This window comes from Ipomoea nil, unplaced genomic scaffold (genome assembly GCF_001879475.1).
Source record: "Ipomoea nil cultivar Tokyo-kokei standard unplaced genomic scaffold, Asagao_1.1 scaffold0176, whole genome shotgun sequence".
In the NCBI taxonomy this organism is placed as follows: domain Eukaryota; kingdom Viridiplantae; phylum Streptophyta; class Magnoliopsida; order Solanales; family Convolvulaceae; genus Ipomoea; species Ipomoea nil.
Window position 1 is genome coordinate 2390373 of NW_017616604.1, and position 19833 is coordinate 2410205.

At 38.7% G+C, this 19833-nt stretch overlaps 1 protein-coding gene across 7 annotated transcripts; it reads right to left on the reverse strand.

Moving 5' to 3' along the window:
• Nucleotides 1-2201: 2201 nt before the first annotated feature.
• On the reverse strand, nucleotides 2202-8762 carry LOC109177157. Of its 7 annotated transcripts, none has more exons than XM_019326472.1 (6): nucleotides 8624-8762; nucleotides 7271-7457; nucleotides 4275-4338; nucleotides 3972-4067; nucleotides 2986-3045; nucleotides 2202-2603 (listed from the first exon to the last, which is right to left on the reverse strand). In XM_019326472.1, coding segments are annotated over exons 2-6 (348 nt in total). In that variant the 5' UTR covers nucleotides 7273-7457; nucleotides 8624-8762; the 3' UTR covers nucleotides 2202-2477. The 7 variants fall into 7 exon arrangements, 3 of the variants coding, with proteins under 3 accessions (XP_019182017.1, XP_019182015.1, XP_019182010.1); XM_019326470.1 differs by having other exon boundaries at nucleotides 8606-8762; XM_019326465.1 differs by having other exon boundaries at nucleotides 8453-8762.
• Between the last annotated feature and the right edge of the window lie 11071 nt (nucleotides 8763-19833).

Genomic DNA, 19833 nt, shown 5'->3' on the forward strand with positions numbered 1-19833 from the left:
CATGCAAACACCTCCATAAAAAATTCTTCACATTAGGCAGGATTTTCAGTTCCCATATTGCCTTCCATGTTGTCGACGTTGTCCCCGTAGCGTTCTCCTCCGTCAGTAAACGATAGCCTTGTTTCACTGAGTACATACCTCGTATGTCACCATGCCAACACCACTGATCTTCAAAGGTAATTGCAACTGGTATTTTCATGATAAGATCAACATCCCTTGGCTCAAATATTGTAGACAGTAGGTCCGAATTCCAGTCATTTAAGTTTGGATCAATCAGATCACTCACCTTCATAGCTGGATGGTCAATAGTAGCAGGTGTGTGTATAAATGGATCAGTAGTGCAAGGCGGCCAAGGTTGATTCCAGACAGTGGTTGATACCCCATTACCAATTCTTCGATAGCATCCTTTTTTCAATACCTCTTGGCCTGCTAAAATAGAACGCCAACAATAGCTAGGATTGGCTCCAATGATAGCCTCCATAAAATCAGAATGTGGGTAGTATCTAGCTTTATATATTTGTGATATTAAAGTCTGTACATAAATGAAAAAAAAAATGGTAATTTTGAAAATGTCTTATAATTGTACAATGAAATTAAAATGTACAAGTTATCAACTAACATTATTACACCAACATAATTTTTGTTCTTAGTTCGTTATTTGATGAAATGAGAATTAATTATATCAAAATTAGCTTACATATTATTATACAAAATAAAAAATGTTATACTATCTAACTAATTTATAAGAGAGAATTTAAGACACATATTTAAATTATGTTTCTTTTATCTATTAAACTTTTTGCATGGTGTACATTTTTTCTTTTTCTTTTTTTTTTTTTGGGTACATTTTGCATGGTGTACTATAATAATAGTTATAATCTCACAAATCCACGGAGATAAGAGATTTTGGAATTATATAGTGTGTATCGATGGGTATCAGCAATGGTATGTTGAAGATGGAGAGAGATTAGATTTTGAAATTAGTTGTAACGTGTTGATGGAGATCGGCAATAGCGAATTATATATGGAGATTAGAATATTTTGAAATTAATTGTTACGTAATAATGGAGATTGGTGCTTAAGGATCATATGGAGATTGATTGTAGTATAACTACAAACACCTAGTAAGAGGTAAAAATGTCAAAATGATAGATATAGATTTTGGTATTCAACTTAAGATTTTATGAAATTATGAATATATAATGTTATTAAAAAAGATAAAGTTTCAAATATATATATATATATATATATATATATATATATATATATATATATATATATATATATATATGAAGACGATGGAGTATATAATTTTGGTAGAGGGCTTAAAGGCATTGGGGTCCATTGATCCACCATGTCCAATATGACTCCATCCCTACATTTGCTTTTACATTGTGAAGCTTAAGACTGTAATACTCTCTAACTTTAAAAATGTCTCACTTTCTATACATATACTTAAAATAAATAAAAAATAAAATAAAATAAAAAACAGAAGAACTGCCAAATGATAGCAAAAACTACGGAATGCAAGCTTGCATTTCAGCTTTAAACAAAAATTGATTTTGTTTTTCCACCTCATCCTGAAGTCCTACTTTTATGGTTGAGGACAATCTAATTCCATAATTATTATACCAGTAACCATTGTCTATATTATATTATAATATTAGACCACTATATATAAATTTTATGGTTCATTTTTAGATATTTTTAGATATACTATTAAGAATGAACATTTTTGATACATTAAAAATATACTTGTGGTCGTATAGTTGTGACCCCTCAAATAAAAGGTTCAAACTCTTGTGCTTCAATAGGTTGAGAACGTATGTATGAACATATACTACATTATAATAGAGTCAATAGTATTCAAAAAAAATAAAAACACATTTAGTATACTAAAAATGAATATTTATTAATGATTCATTTTTCAATATAAACCATAATCCACGATAGAATGATTGGTAAGAATGTAATATTTTTTAGTATTATAAAATTTTTCTATAATTCTAAAATATTATCAACCAATTTGACAAATATGCTTCCTAATTTTCGAAGTTATGACACATTTTTTTAAAAAAAAATGTCCAAGATTTATTTGTTTAGAGAAAAAAAAAAAAAAAAAAAAAAAAGATCAAATGTCAACATTTTAGACATTTTCACTCGACATTAAAAGTTGAAGATTAATCTTGAAATTACCGTTATTATACAACCTATGAATGGTGAGTAGCAAAATTAACTCTCCTGTTGAGAGTAAAATTACAAAGACTTTTGAATAACAAAAGATGTCTTATTTGGTTTTCTTAACATATTTTCATAACCAAAGTAGTTATAGTGATAACAACAACATAACACTCCACCTGCTAGCTCTTGAGTCCAATCTGAGATGTAATGGAATCACAAGTTGACACTAAAAGATCCCATCTGCATGCAATACAACACCAAATTGTAATGGCACATCAAGCAAGTTGTCATTCTTGTTAGGTGCTCTTGTCATGGTGTTTCATCGATGGTGTAACAGTGCATGAGCATGAAGTGGGCGGGGCGACAATGTTGTCTATCATGTTTGTTTCCAGTAAAACTGCAAAGGGATGCGTTAAAAATGCCTGCAAAAACAAGGAAACGCAGAAATGAATCAAAGCAACACTAACATGGCAGCCATGCATTAAGGAACCAGCATGAAACAGACAACGCAGAAATGAATCAATGCCACTCCTAGTTATGCGTTTTGACAAATCAGAAAGATCATGAAACAGACAACTAAGGGCTTGAATTGGAACCAGCATATATGCATGCGTACATCTAAAAAAGAAAACATAGCTTAAAGATGTCATGCCAACTATTAATTTGCAGGGAAAATTGGAAAAGGAACTTAATAATAAACTTGTAGAAAGAGCAAACCCTTAATCCTTCAGTGGCCTCATTTCCTTCTTGAGTTGAAACTCCATTTACTTTGCGAGTCTAAGCAAACTTGTAGAAAGAGCAAACCCTTAATCCTTCAGTGGCCTCATTTCCTTCTTGAGTTGAAACTCCATTTACTTTGCGAGTCTAAGCAATTTTATTATAAAAATAAGGCTCACATTTATTGTTCTGACATGCATAGTAGAGAAGACAACCCAGTTACACCAGTGAGATATCTGTCAGGCCTTCCAGACGGCTCCACTGGCAGGGTGGTTTTCCATGCTATAGATGAACTTCTAAAATAAATCATCACAGCCTCACTCCTAAAGTCCTAGCCAATATCAGAAGTTGCAGCACAGGTGGCAATGATGATATCAATAAGAGTGAGGATGAGGATGGAGAAGCTAAGTTGGATCTCAACCCTGGGTCTAACCCAAAGCTTAAACCACATATACAGACAGATTACTATACTATATGGGTTGTTACCTGTGGGAAATTCAGAGGCATACAGACACACACACATTTGCTTAGAGTTCAATCACAAACACACACGGTATTAATGGTGCTATATATGACCCCCCACACACACATTTACATATATATTAGTTCATCACATTCATGAAGAGTAAGGATGGAGGCTCAGATCTTTTACATGATTGGGCAAAAGTAGAGTAACACTGCCATGCTAAGTTGGATCTCAACCCTGGGTCTAACCCAAAGCTTAAACTACATATACAGACAAATTACTATATGGGTTGTTAACTTTGGGAAAATCATAGGCATACAGAGATGGGCAACCAACCACAGAATTCCCAAATCCCCTACAGCCTTAGTCATCCGTATCTGAGAAAATTGAAAACAGTGAATCTCTATAGATATTTGATACCTCCATATACATATAGAGACAGTTAATAAGATTCTTCCCTAAGATCTTGAAGCCAAGTGTAGAGGATGTGGAGTGTCAGTAACATTGTACATGAGAATTTAACAAAGTGGGGAGGCCTTAGATAAAGAACCAGGATTCAAGGTTTGTCTCTTTTTCCTTTTCTTTGGCAAAGGGTCGATGGCATTACCTTCAATTGGAAACAGACAATTAGATGTTCAAAGAGATCAACCATCAAATTTTCCCTTGCAGAAGTGCTATCCAACCATATCTCACTGAATTGTCCCTATCCAAAAAAAAAAAAAAAAAAAAAAAAAAAAAAAAAAAAAAAAAAACAAAACTTTGGCTTTGCACATACAACAATGTTTGCATATAGTTCAATCACACACACACAGTATTAATGGTGCTATATACTATATCACACACACACATTTACATATATATTAGTTCAACACATTCATGAAGAGTAAGGATGGAGGCTCAGATCTTTTACATGATTGGGCAAAAGTAGAGTAACACAGCCATGGCTGCAAACATCAATTTTGTGCATGTTTACCCTGCCAAGATACAAGTTTTGTTATCTCCATGCCCATGAAACTCTAAGAAAGGTTTTACCACCATCACAGCCTACCAAGATTAACAGTGACATTAAGGGGGCGTTTGGTTCAGGTTATATAAGATAACCAAGGGAATGTGACATTCCAAAGCTCACATTCCGGTGTTTGGTTCATATTATCTCAGGGAATCTAACATTCCCAAGGAATGTCACATTCCCTCCACATAGGATTTTGAAGGGAATGTGATTCCCTTCAAAATCTTAGGTAATCTAAGATAACCTTGGTTATGTTAGTTATATATATATATATATATATATATATATATATATATATATTTGTAATTATATATATATCTTTTTTTTATTTTTATTATGTTATGTTAGTTTATAAAATAATTTTGTTTTTCAAGTTCAAGATTTTAGTTAATATTTTAAAATCATGTGATTATATATGATACCGTTATCTTATTTATTTATTTTAATTTTTAAATTTATTAAAATATATGAAAATATGTTAAGGATATTACAGTGTGTATAAAAGATAACCATAAACCAAACATCATTATATTACATACCCCAATTTTAACCAAACACAGGAATCTAACATTCCCAGTAATCTAACATTCCCAGCAATCTAACATTCCCTAAGGTAATCTTACATTCCGTGAACCAAACGACCCCTAAGAGTATTTCAATGAGCAGAAAACAATGTACGTTGTATATAATAATAACAATAACAACAACAAAGATAGTGCGTGGATTGCAAATATGATAATATGAAGTGAGAGAGTATTGCAAGGATAAACAAAGCATAATAGTACACTGTAATATCCAGTACTAGATTCCAAAAGGGTTGTTGATTTTGAAGAGAGTTGGGGAAATCATTGGCATACAGATGGGCAACCACCCGAAGAAAATCACATCCTTATGCAGCCTTGTTTCCTTCCTGAGTTGAAACACTGCTTTCATGGTCAACCCATACACAATTTTATTATTATCAAAATTAGGCTCAGATGTGTATTTAGACAGGCATAGTAGAGAAGACAACAACCATGGCTGCCAACCCAGTTGCACTAGTGACATATCACTCTTGCCTTCAAGGTCACCCTGCCATGAATGTGCATTGGTTGCCCAATAAACACTCTAGAACTTCATCTTCACAGCCCCGTGATCCCCATCCCATCCATGAAAAATCAGAAAATGAGAACAAGGATAATCATGATGAAGAAGAAGAAGATAAATAAGGTGACACGGATGCACAGCATAATTTGCCAATAAGGGGAAGCTGGGCTGGATATCAACCCTAACTCAAAACCAAACCCTAAATCCACATACGTATACAGGACACATTGGCCTGTATTCATATTCAACCAAAGAAAAATTATGTAAGGGCTGTTAATTGCTGAAATACAGACATACAGAGATGGGCAACCACCCTTAAAAAGCCCCAAAACCTCCTGCACCATCATTCATTTCTGAAAAGCAATTAAATCTCATGACAGAGATTTGATGCAAAGTGTACAAAATTTCCATGCCAAATATAAAAGGTTTGGCCAAAATTGTCACAATGCATAAATGTCTGCACTTTTTTTCAACAGCATCTTCTGGAATGAAGAGTAAGAATGGAGGCTCAGATCTTCTATATATGAATGGGCAAGAGGAGAGAGACACCGCCATGGCTGCAAACTTCAGTTTCAACCGGATTTGCCCTGCCAAGATACGGATCACATTGCCTCTAAGACCATGAAACTCTAAAGAGCTCTTCCTACCATCATCACAGCCTATTGGTGGGAAAGTAACAACGCCTCTAATAGAAGTGTCAATTCAAATCAATCGTTATACCATGGACCATAAAGGACAGCAAATATATCGTTATACCATGGACAAGAAAGCACAGCACATATATACTAGTACTACTCTATACTGCATTTCAAAAGGGTAATTGATTTTGACAATTAGGGAAGATCATTGGCATGCAGAGGGGAGGAATCACCCTTAGAAACTTCGCATCCCCCTGCAGCCTCTCAGTGGATTAGAGCGTGTGGCGACAACAACGAACTACATTGTTGATGGCCCAAATCCCTCCTCGCCCACAACCGGCCTAAAGGGAATTACTTTTCCCCCTAGGAGTGTGGCAATCATGGTCGGGATAGCGAACAAAATTGGACCTGGTCTTTCCTTCATGAGCTGAAACTCATTTACTATAGATCCAATTTTATCATCAAAATGAGTCTCAGATCTGTCATTTAGACAGGCATGGTAGACAAGACAATCCCCATGGCTGCAATCCAGATCACACATGAGATATATCTTGGGATCACAAATCGCCACGCCATAAAGGATCGGCTTCTCTTCATGCCCAGTGAACTCTAGAAATTCATCATCACAGACTCACACGTAGCCAAAAATCACTGGTTAATCAGATGCTTAAGTCCCATGAATTTCGTGGTGGCTGTGGCTGTGGTGGTAGGGCCGAACGAAAAAGAGGGCGAGAAGGATGAAGATGAATGAGAAGCTACCAATTGCTCGGATCTTGGCAGCCAATACGATGGGATAATCCAAGATTCCATGAAACAAACACCCCCTAAGAATGTGGAAGTGAATTGTATGGATAAAGGGGATGTTTGGTAAATGGTTGTTAGCTGATTGGGTTAGTGGGTTGAACTAGTTGATAGCATTAGCTGATTGTTGAAAAGTTTTGGTAAATTAGCTCTTAGCTAGGTGTTATCTGATTGCATACAAAATGACTTTCTTAAAAAGCTAATAAAAAAAGAACAACTTTTTGAATTTTAGCATTTTGGAGCAAAGATAGCTAATAGGCTAACTATTTTACCAAACAAGGCCAAAGATAGCTTAAGCTCTAAACAGCGACACCAAACAGAGCCATAGATAGATCATATATATATATACATACATACATAAGGGCTGTTTACATTGTGGAAAATCATCGGCTTACAGAGACAGGCAACCACCCTTAGAAATCCCCATGGCTCTCTGCAACCTCATTCTTCTTCTTCTCCAAAATCCACTGTTGACGATAACTAAGGGGAAGCTGGGCTGGATATCAACCCTAACTCAAAACCAAACCCTAAACCCACATATGTAACAGGACACATTGGCCTGCATTCATATTCACCAAAAAAAAAAAAATTATGTAAGGGTTGTTAATTGCTGAAATACAGACATACAGAGATGGGCAACCACCCTTAAAAAGCCCCAAAACCTCCTGCACCATCATTCATTTCTGAGGTGCGAAAACTGAAAAGAATTAAACCTCATGACAGAGATTTGATGCAAAGTGTACAAAATTTCCATGCCAAATATAAAAGGTTTTGCCAAAATTGTCACAATGCATAAATGTTTGATTTTTTTTTTTTCAACATCTCCTCGAATGAAGAGTAAGAATGAAGGCTCAGATCTTGTATATATGAATGGGCAAGAGGAGAGAGACACCGCCATGGCTGCAAACCTCAGTTCCATCTGGATTTGCCCTGCCAAGATACGGATCACATTGCCTCTAAGCCCATGAAACACTAAATAGCTCTTCCTACAATCATCACAGCCTATTGGTGGGAAAGTAACAGCGCCTCTAATAGAAGCGTGAATTGCAAACCAATTGTTATACCATGGACCATAAAGGACAGCAGATATATCGTTATACCATGGACCAGAAAGCACAGCACATATATACTAGTACTACCCCGTACTGCATTTCAAAAGGGTAATTGATTTTGACGGTTAGGGGAGATCATTGGCATGCAGAGGGGAGAAATCACCCTTAGAAACTTCGCATCCCCCTGCAGCCTCTCAGCGGATTAGAGCAGAGCGTGTGGCGACATGAGTCTCAGATCTGTCATTTAGAGAGGCATGGTAGAGAAGACAATCCCCATGGCTGCGATCACAAATCACCACGCCATAAAGGGATCGGCTTCTCTCCATCCCCAGTGAACTCTAGAAATTCATCATCACAGACTCACACGTAACCGAAAATCACTGGTTAATCAGATGATTAAGTCCCATGAATTTCGTGGTGGCTGTGGGCCTATGGCGGTGGTGGTGGCGGTGGCGCCGAATGAAAAAGAGGGCGAGAAGGGTGATGATGAATGAGAAGCTACCGATTTCTCGGATCTCAGCAGCCAATACGCTGGGGTAATCCAAGATTCCGTGAACCAAACGCCTCCTTAGAGTCAGTAGTACTCAAAAAAGCTCTAAACAGCGATACCAAACAGAGCCATAGATAGATCACAGATATATATATACATACATACATAATAAGGGTTGTTTACATTGTGGAAAATCATCGGCTTACAGAGACGGGCAACCACCCTTAGAAATCCCCATGGCTCTCTGCAACCTCATTCTTCTCCAGAATCCATTGTTGACGAGAGGACCCGAAACATTTATATCGACCCGTTATTTTTACTACTTTTTACTTGTGCACATCCATTTTTACAATTTATATTTTTCGGCCTGCATTATTGATGTAATTTCACTTTTAGGCTCTAAACTATAAGATTGCTCTTTACTTTTTTTTTTTTTTTCTACCAATACAATCTCTACTTTCTAAACCTACTGAAACACAAAAAGTCAGCATCACTTCCACTAAGACTCGAATCGACAACTTATTAGAGAAACTACAAATTTGGGTGGATATATATTGGATAAAATGCAATCATGTTATTAGTACTAGTTTTTTACGCGTATTGCGCGATTGAGATAATGCTCAATGTTTTTTTTTAATAAGTACTTTAAAGTATATCAAGGCAAGATTATATTGGAATTGTTTATGCATAGATAATTGAATGTTGAATTTGTGTATTTTAAATAGATAATTATAAGTTTACAAATGCAAAATAATATAGTCAAGATTGATTATAATTGTCAATAAAATAATTGTATATGTATGGTTAAAACCAAATACGGGATATAAGGGAGAGCAAATAACCGCTGGTCAAATCCGTTAACACGCGCTAACCGCTAACTGCTGATTGTCAAACAAGGACATTGTGAGACAGTTCTCACTTCAATTTGTTATGTCATGTGTGATTTGAATACTACCCTTTTTGTCAACAAATCCCTCAAATAGTTAATATGATTAGCTTTATTAATTATATATATATTTTTTAATTTTTTCATGGTATTAATAAAATACTTGGTAAATAAATATATAGCATTATTTTGTATTATAACTTTGATATTTAATTAAAAAATAGTGCACAAAAAAGATAATAGACAATGCAGTGAATATAATCATTTGATGAATTTGAATGTAAAGAATTTTTACATTGGAGAAATATAAAGACAATATAACTAATAAAATTATTTCTTTTAATTAATTTATTGATAATGAATAATTTTTTTAATAAAGACATTGTAGGGATAATTAGTGAATATAACTAATGATATTATTTCTCTTATTTAATTTATTGATAATGAATAATTTATTTTTTTTAAATAAAGACATTGTAAACACATAATTCTAAATTAAAGAAATGCATGTATATATATTATTTTTTGTTGTAGCTACTAATTAAATTATTATTTAATTTAATAAGAATAAAATAGAGTACTAATTATGCAAACTTTGATTGGGATGAGGTTCGAACCTGAGACCTTTCTTATTGAAATCAATGAGTAAGTTAACGGTGAACTAACAGAAATTAACGGAAAAGATAATATTTAATGGAAAAGTTAACGGATAATCATATTCATTAAGGATAAATTAGGAAATCTTAAGGAAAAATTAAAATCTGATCAATCTGAGCCAATCATTTGATTAAAAAATTTGACCACCATCTTTTCTATCCATTAAAGGCCTAACTCTCTTGAGCTCTTATTAGTATATATATATATATATATATATATATATATATATATATATATATATATATATATAGAATAAAATTCTGGTGCACCCCATTCTTAAAGTGTGTACCGTGTGCATTCATCACAACCGTACAGTTTAAAATGATCAATGGTTGTTAGTGAGGGTGCATAGGCTAGTGTGTGTCGCGTTTTAGAATAAAGTTCTTCCCATTTTTCAATTGCAGATGCGATAACAGGGGAGTAGAATTCTAATTGGGTTTTATCTCATCTTCAACCTCCAGTAGCTCGTTCTCTCTCTATTCCTCTCGCCATTGCAGGTTGATTGTCGAGAGCTAATGGCCCGTCCAAGTGGATATCGTCGAGTGAAGATTGGTAGGGATGGGCGTCCGGTCACGCCGGCAACGCCGCCGGCAGCTGGGTCGCACAGGGTTGCGGTGGGGAATCGGATCTTTAAGCGACGATCAGGCCGTCGTCCGTCGTGTTCGGCTGCTCGTGGGTTCTGCGATCGTCCAGCTTCCGGGGTGGCGTCTAGGGTCGTTGCAAGGAGACGATTGGCACAGTGGGGTTAGTTCCATTTCGTTTGTGTTGTTTCCCATTTTTTTTTCCTATTTTTTTAATTCCTTCGTTGAATTAGGGGGGTTGGGGGTGATGCACACAGAATGGGAATTCATCCACTCCCCTTCTCCACCAATTAAAGTAACAACATTGAAGATTGCGAACCAAATTCCAGGACTACCACATTTGCATGATTACCTAATGTGCTCAAATTAGATAATGGTGTTAAACAAATAGGTGAATGTGTACTGCACTAATCTATGGTACATAGAACTGCACTAGATTAGGGGGTACAAGTTTAGACAGTGTAGGTATGTAATAGCAAAAAACAACATGCACGGGTGAAACAAATAGGTGAATGTATACTGCACTAATCTATGGTACCTAGAACTGCACTAGATTCAGGGGTACAAGTTTAGACAGTGTAGGTGTGTAATAGCAGAAAACAGTTGTATGTTGGGCAAGTTTAGGTGAGTGTCATTAGCAATAATAGATAGATTAGCAATAACAGATTCTTATGCATTATAATGATACTACGTTCAGAATTTTTTATTTCCTCGTTATCTTGCCACGTTTGTGTCCCCGTGGTGAGTATTGCAGAAATAGAATCAAACTGTGCAGTAGACTAGGGGGTGCAAGTGCTGATTTAGACAGTGTAGATTTTTAATATTTGAAAACAGCTGTATGTTGGGCAAGTTTAGGTCAGTGTCATTATAATAGATTAGCAATAACAGATTTTTATGCATTATAAATATATGTATTTATACACTTTTAGTTGGAAGCGAATTATGTTGGCATAGTGTTATACAGATTGTGTATATTTGGATATGTGTAGAAGTGTGGTATTATATATATATATTCGAGCTTGGTGGGGTAAACAAATTATTTGGTATAAAAATAATGTTTAATTAACTTTGGTCATGGAGGATTTATCACATATAAAAATTATATTTAATTAACGTTGGGTTGTCTCAGGTCGGGATGCACCGCAAGTGGGTTTATTAACTGATGACGGGGGTGTGTCTGGTGAGGACTTCTACTCCCCGCCGCAGGTCCTCGATGATGTGGAGTATGAAGGATCTTTGCGGGCTGAGACTGGACATGTGGTCTGCCCGTTTCCCCATATCAACACGCGGGGGATGCCCAAGGAACTCGTGCGGGTTGTCGGTTCATTAACACAGCAGCAGATGGAGGATGTCAACAGTATTGGGTTGGGGAGCCTTCTAGGCTTGCGTATCAAGGAGTTACCACTTCGCCTTGGATATTGGTTGGTGTCTTGTTTCAACCCTTCGACAATGGAGTTGGACTTGGGCGGTGGGAGATGCATCAAAATTACCAAGGAGGACGTTGCAGCTGTATTGGGACTCCCAAATGGTACAATACCCGTCACAGAGCGTGGTACACATGCTGTAGGCCCTGACCTGTACCAATGGAGGGCCGAGGTGAAGCAACAGAGAGGGAGGGTCACAATTAAGGCGTTGAGCACATTGATGTTAGGTCTCAAAGAGGGTGGGGTTTGGTTTAAACGTCACTTTAGTGTGGTCGCTGTAAGCACTCTAGTTTCAAGCACCCCCAATGGCTATGTAAATCAGAAGATTGTGCACATGTTCAGTGACGTAACCAAGATCAAGGATTTGGATTTGTGCGGGTATCTGTTGCACTCGTTGGTTACCACACATGCTAGCTGGTTGGAGAACACCGCTCGCCCATTTACGGGACCATTGCTCTTTCTAACGGTAAGTGTTATTTTCTGATAGAACATATGTGGGAATGTACGTTGTTAATTATTGGTTGGTAATGTGTGGGTAATCTGGTTGGTGCAGCTCTTATATGTCGATAGGGTGGTGGTCATCGCACGGGATGTGCCGAGGACAGTCCCAGCATTGGACGGGTGGACCATGGAGCAGATTACAACACGGGAGTGCCGAGAGGTTAGTTTAGGGGCGTTTGGGACTGGCCGAGTGGAAGCACCTTTGCGTGCATCAAGCTGTCCAACGACAATGGGGTCGACCAGGACGAGGACATGGGTAGTCCAACCGGGAGGGCAACGGAACAACGGTATGCAGTCGGTGCACCCTGTGCCTGCGTTGGCGCATAACCAGGTATGCCAAGAATATCAAGTTGTATTTTATGTTGGAAAACAGTTTCAAGATAGTTTAATTCCACGTGTGTTGTAGGGCTTTGACGAAGAGCTTGCATCCATCATCGGAGACCTACTCTCAGTTGCTTCACTGGTGGTTGATCGGGTCGGTGCTGCAGTGGAATTGTTGCGTGGGATAATTCACGAGCCCAAACCTAGGGAGACACCTCAACCCCCCACCCCGGCAGTGGTTGACCACGAGGAAGCGATGTGGCATGACCCTGAGTTTTTCAGGGAGTTGGACCGTCTCGAGAAAGAGGCGATAGAGTCTATTGGGGGGGTTGATGCTCCTAGTTTTAGCCTAGGACTGACCCAAGAGCTGTCCACGCAGAATCTGGAAAAAAACAGGGCGCGGGCGCGGGCGCGGGGTGTTGGCACACCGTCTCCCCAGGTTTGTGACTAAACTTTCTAATTGTCGTGTGCTACTATGGTTACTTACGTGTATCATGAATTCCGGTGCAGGTACATCTACAGATGCAGCAGATGCAGCCATCCCCCGAATGTGTAGGCTCGGTGAAGGGGGATGTGGCTGTTCGCAAAGGGAGGGGTCCGATCGTTCAGGAGGAGTATCAGTTTGGCATGGTTTTTAGCACCACTGACGGTAACCCTACCATTCCTCTTCCACCTGTGCATGTTGTTTGGCTGTGGGTGTTCGGCTGCCGGCACGGTGACAGGTAAGCGGGGTTCTTGGATCTGAATACTCGTTTTGTCATTTTGTTTGCGGTGGATGTGCTTGCTATAGATAGGGTCTCATGTGCGGCATAATTGGTGCTAGGAATTCAAGGGGGTCAAATGTGTGTAAAATATATGCTGCGTGTAAATATATCTGTGATCTGTTGTGTATTAAATAATTAAGTATATACTATTGCTTGTTTTTCTTTTCCTGCTGTTATCGCAGTACCGTTTAAAATTTTTCTGCACAACAATAAATGCCACGAAGCAATCAACTGCTGTTTTTTTTTTTTAATATTATTAACAGTCTGGGTTATCTGTGTAGCAATGAGGTGCTCTTCCAACATATCAAGCGGAAAGCAAGATGGTCAGATTTCAAAACTTTGAGGGAAAGGACTAACGTGGCAAAGGTTATAGTGGATGCATGGTGCAGCGTGCTCAATCTTCGCGAAAAAAACAAGCGGGATGATGAACCTTCCCGCATTTTTTTCACGACTAGTACCACGGTGAGTATCTTAACCCCTATCTCATGAGCCCATTGCCCTGGTCAATGGTATAAACTACTGGAGTATAACATATCTTGTTGTAGATTGGCACCGTCGTTGCCACTTCTGCCAGCCAAGATGAGAGAGTAAGATGGTTTACGAGGCATCTAGATGAGGAACTGAAGGCTACGAACCATGTAGACATGGCGACTATAGATATGGTAATGGTCTAGAAACTTTAAAATAATGTTTGCACAACGATGTGTATCATAGAACACCGCGATAACTAACGCGATCGAGTTGATATTGTATAGTTTATTTTCCCAATAATGCACAAGGGTCGGTATTACATGATGAGCATAAGTTTCAAGCACTCCAGGTTTGATATTATCGACAGCTCGTCCACGAACAGACCGAACCAAGAGATGTATGGCAGTGCACCACAAGAGTTGGTACGTGATAAACTAAATGGCCTTTCTGAATTGGTGAAATTTAGCTTACCGATTTTTTTTTTTTGGGGCAGATTGATTTACTGAGCACATACCTAGTTAGCAAACAACAGACGCTTCGTGCATTCAGACTAGAAAGCATGAAACCAAAAAGGATGCAAATGGCATGGAGAGACACCACGTCTACCCTCGACTCTGCGGTGTTTACAATGCGACACATGGAGTCATACATTGGGCAAAGGTGCAGACACTGGAACTGTGGGTTGCAGCGGGGTAACAGCCAGAATCTACTGGATCTACGCAAGCGTTTCATGCACAACATACTTATGTGCGGGGTCAATGAACACATGGTGGATATAGTCTCTCGTGTTAGCAATAGTTAGGGAGTACAATTTTTGGTTTGGTCACAATTGGTTTACGTAGTATTGGGTGTTATTTTAGCTAACTATTATGGGTGCAATAAGGATGTGGTTTGGGTCATCCTTTTTCTACTCACACACGCTGGATTGTGTAGGGAGTAAGGGTTCATTTTTATTGTCAATCTGGTGGTGCCTCAAGCCATATATCTATGGTATTAAAATCTTTCGATTATAATGACCCAACCAGATCACAAATTGTTGCCTTTTGGGGAACCAAATCTGAAATACATGCATGCCTTATACCAAATTAGACAATAGGTGACAAGTGTCTCACACATTGGTCACAATAATAAGTTTATTAATATTCCCTTAGTTTATTAATATTCCCTTTGGGACATGCATCAGTAACTTAACCAGAATATCTTGGATTCTGTATCAATAAAAAACATCAACTTAAAGTACTCCTAATGCCTCTTTGACAACGTTAATATGTACTGGGTAAGGAGAACAAAACGAAATAACTCAACACCAATTAAACTAAAATGGATCAAACAGTGCATTGTTCACTGGTCATTTTCAGTTGTCTGTGCAAAAGCTGTGCACTGCGCAATACAAATAAAGCTAAATCAACTAATCTAGAATGCAACAAGCACTGCGTAAGACAAGTTAAGCTAAATCAACTAAGCTAAAATGCAACAAGCACGAAGACAAACAAATCAAATTTATGCTAAATCAACTAAGCTGAACCGTATTGGACTTGGAAGGACAACTACGGGCATTATGTCGCTCGTACTCACCGCACAGCCCACACTTTCGGCCAACTTTGGCACTGTTCTCTATGGCTATCTCTCGGCTGCTTTTAAGACGCTTCCCACTCCCTTTGTTCTTAGCTTGGGCCGGTGCTTTAATAGTTATGAATGCCGGTGGTTGCACCCCACATAACGCCTCGATCGCAGCACTGTTACCCTTTGCCGTCTCGGTGCTTGAACCGTCACTTGAAAATTCCACACAAAGCTCTTTCAATACCTGCACCATTCGGGCTTGTCGTGTTGTGCTCTCACCCACTAGCCCTACACATGTGTTTATCTCATACCACAATTCTGTTGCATTTGTTTTTATGGCGTGCCTGGTTGGGCGTGGCCCTCTACAGGAACCGCAACTCAGGTGTTTGCGCCAACGGTCTACGATGTACTGGGCTGGTAACTGCTCGAGTTGTGCACTCTTGAACACCAAAAACATATGTCGGCAAATCAACCACATTCGTTGGAACATCTTGCAGCTGCAAAAAGTACTACACCCATCCGGCGTGTAGCGTACGGTGTACTTGGTAGGGGAGTCATTTGTGATGTCGTAAAAAATGTCCCCACCAACCTCGCGGATACCCACAACTTGGCAATTGAAACATGCCGCTTCAATCTCTTCTTGCATATCGTAGAAAATAGCGAGTGTGAACAACTGTGCAGCGTTCCACTCTAATGCCAAAGGAGTTTTAAACTCAGGCATGTACCCCTCGCACTTGGCATCTAATTTCGTTTGATTATGGTGCTGAGTTTCAAGGACACTCTCAAATTGAATGTAGAACTGAACCAAACTGGAACGGGGACGGGTGAATTTCCCATAAACGCTGTTCTGTGCCTCAGACCGGGATGTGGTGCGTACCAAACCACTCAATGGCAAATCAGAAAAAAAACGCAGGAATCCATTGCTCTCTTTCTACAAACAATTTACGAAACCACCGGTGCTCAGTCAGGTTGTATTTCTCCATTAGCAATTGCCATTGTGCTTCGAAATCGCTGCTGGAGATTCGTTCGTTCCAGACAATATCATTCAAACTCTTGCGGAACACCTCATTCTGTGCTAATTCAGGCCCAACTTTTTCACTCACCTTCGTCATAATTAGACCTGGCAATTATGGACACGACCCGTTAACACGACACGAAACCGGACACGAAAATAACGGGTTAGTGTTTAGCCTTAACATGTCCCGGGTCGTTAACGGGTTGACCTGTTAAGGACCCGTTATGTTTCGTGTCTTAACGGGTCAACCTGTTAAACCTATTAAGAACCCGTTTAACCCGTTAATATTATCGTGTTAACCCGTTTACACGAACCCGTTTACACAAACCTGTTTAGAACCCGCTAAGAACCATTGTCATGAATGAGATTACAAAAGATATCATGAACATGAGTACATGACTAAGGATGAATTTACTACATTAGGCTAAAATCCTACACCAATTATTGACGTTCAACAATATGAAGTTTTAACTTTTATTGTGTTCAATTTTATTCTAAAACTAGGCATGGACTTCTTTAATTATGATTTTTGGATATTATTTTATTATTTTATGAATGTTATAAATTGAATATTTTTTTAGTTTGTTTGATTGATTTAATTGTAGGTTTTATTTCTTTTATATATAACTTAACTTTAAATTTTAGTTTTTTTTTAATATATTAATAGGTTTAGTGGGTTTAAACGTGTTTCGTGTCATATCGTGTTGACACGACCCGAAACCTATTAACAAAACGTATCTATCGTGTCAACCCGTTTAACCCGTTAACAAATCGTGTTCGTGTACGTGTTACAAATTTGGACCCGTTAACCTTATCGTGTCGTGTTCGTGTTTAGCCTTATCGTGTTCGTGTCATTATCGTGTCGACCCGTTAACGAACCCGTATACACGAATTGCCAGGTTTAGTCATAATGTGCCACATACAGTAGCGGTGACGACACTCAGGTATAACCTGGTTTATAGCAATCTTCATAGCTGGGTCTTGGTCGGTGACAACACATAGTGGAGACCGTGTCGTTGCACTGATGAGTCTCTCCAGTAGCCAGCTATATGACTCCGCATCCTCTCTAGTGATTAAACCGGCGGCGAAAGTAATGGAACGCTTGTGGTTGTCCACTCCAGTAAATGGCACAAACACCAAATTATATCTGCATTGCGGAACAAAAATTAATAGTTCAGATATCCATAAAAAAAAACACATAACAAAACGGGGGATAACACACCTGTTCGTGCTGTACGTTGCATCAAACGAGATCACATCACCATAACAAGAAAAACTACCCCTACCGATAGGGTCCGCCCAAAAGAGTCGTGAAAGTCAATTTTCTTCGTCGAGGTGGTAATCGAAAAAGAAACCGTCACAGAGTTCACGTTTTGTTTTCAACCGCTCAATAATCAGTTCACCGTCAACTACGTCAACATACTTTTGCAAGTCCCGCTTAAAATTGTGGAACTCCATCTCAGTTGCACCAACGTTCTCAAACGAACCGGCCACCTCCTTACATAACTTAAATCCGGCTGAAGAACCAACGTTTGCCTTAACACAGTTTGCTAAAAATGCTTGTTGGGCCACATTAAGCTTCCGGTTACACCGCATAAATAATTTAGCACCCTCCGAGCACAAACTATGGTTGTGTTCCTCGATAAATATAGACACCATAAACTCCCCGGTACTCACTTTCTTGAATCCCAGCTTAGCGCGGCACCCCACTCTATTAGAAATCCGTCTCCTTCGTTGCTTGTTGTTACCATTGCTAACACTAACTTCTAGTATGGGTTTGCTCCGGCCACCTCCTTTGGCTCCTTGTCTGCTACATACTAAATGCCGGGAAATGATTTCATTATCACGATTTCGCTTACCATTATTATGCCTGATGTCGAATCCACCAGCTCGTCCGTAGGTCTCGTAAAATTTGATTCCTTCGTCTAGGGTGTTAAAACGCTGCCCGACGGCGGGCAACAAGTTGGCGTCAACATTCGGTATCCAATATTGTTTAACTGTAGTATTAATCCTCGTGCTGTGCGTTGCATCCCCGGTGCCTGAATCACTTCTAAGTAACCCTACAGTAGGTGCACAATAACTTTGTTAATCAACATGCATTAAAGGTGGATAAAAATGCATTCTGTACATTTCAGGTTCGGCTAATAGCATGCAAAAAAAAAAAAAAAAAAAACACCAACATGCATGAACCATAGCAAAGCTTGAGGCATGTGTATGTGTGTAGATTATAAATTGTATTAAGTGGGGCATGCCTTGGGTTGCAGTCATCCGAACAATAAAAACAGGGGGCAGAAGGAAAAAAAAAACACCAACATGCATGAACCATAGCAAAGCTTGAGCCATGTGTATGTGTGTAGATTATAAATGGTATTAAGGGGGACATGCCTTGGGATGCAGTCATCCGAACAACAAAAACAAGGGGCGGAAGAAAAAAAAAACAAACATGCATGAACCATACCAAAGAACTATAGACGCACGCATACTGGCATTTAACTAACAGAAGAAAAAAAAACACGGCAACCTCCGGAGCGTACCCGGCCAGTTCACGGAAGAGATACGAAATCGCAGCAAGATAAAAATAACAATACAAACACAAAATAAAAGGGGGGGGGGGGGAGTATGGAACCTGTATCCGCCGTCATCCCTGCTGCGGCAACCGCCGGAGGTGCTGCACCGTGCGTAGCCATTGTTCTGAAGATGGGGAGGAGATTGGGAGTGTTAGCCGAGGAACTAATGTCTGTGGAAGGTTTCAATTGGTCGGAAGTTGGGGAAGATACTGGTTCGTAGAGTTGTGATAGAGAGAAACTAACGTAATGGTAGAATTCAAATCCTTCGCAAACTAAATGACAAAGGGGTTACCGCCAGGGGGGAGTGCGCATGTGTCTCGGTGCGCCGTAAGGGAATGTGCGCTAATTTGTGGGTTGTCAGATGCACAAAATCAATGCTCCAGATTAAAGTGCACAGTACACACTTTAAGAATAGAGTGCACCAGAAAATTAGCCTATATATATATATATATATATATATATATATATATATATATATAAGTAGATAGTAGATAGATAGTAAATAGTAGATATTGATCATAAAAAGTATTTGAGGTCATCTAATAATATATTGTAATTGATTAATTATAAATCATTAAGTTATTTATGTATATTTTTATGACAGCATGATGTTTTTTACTTACAAGAGCAATAGGCGGTGGAAGTA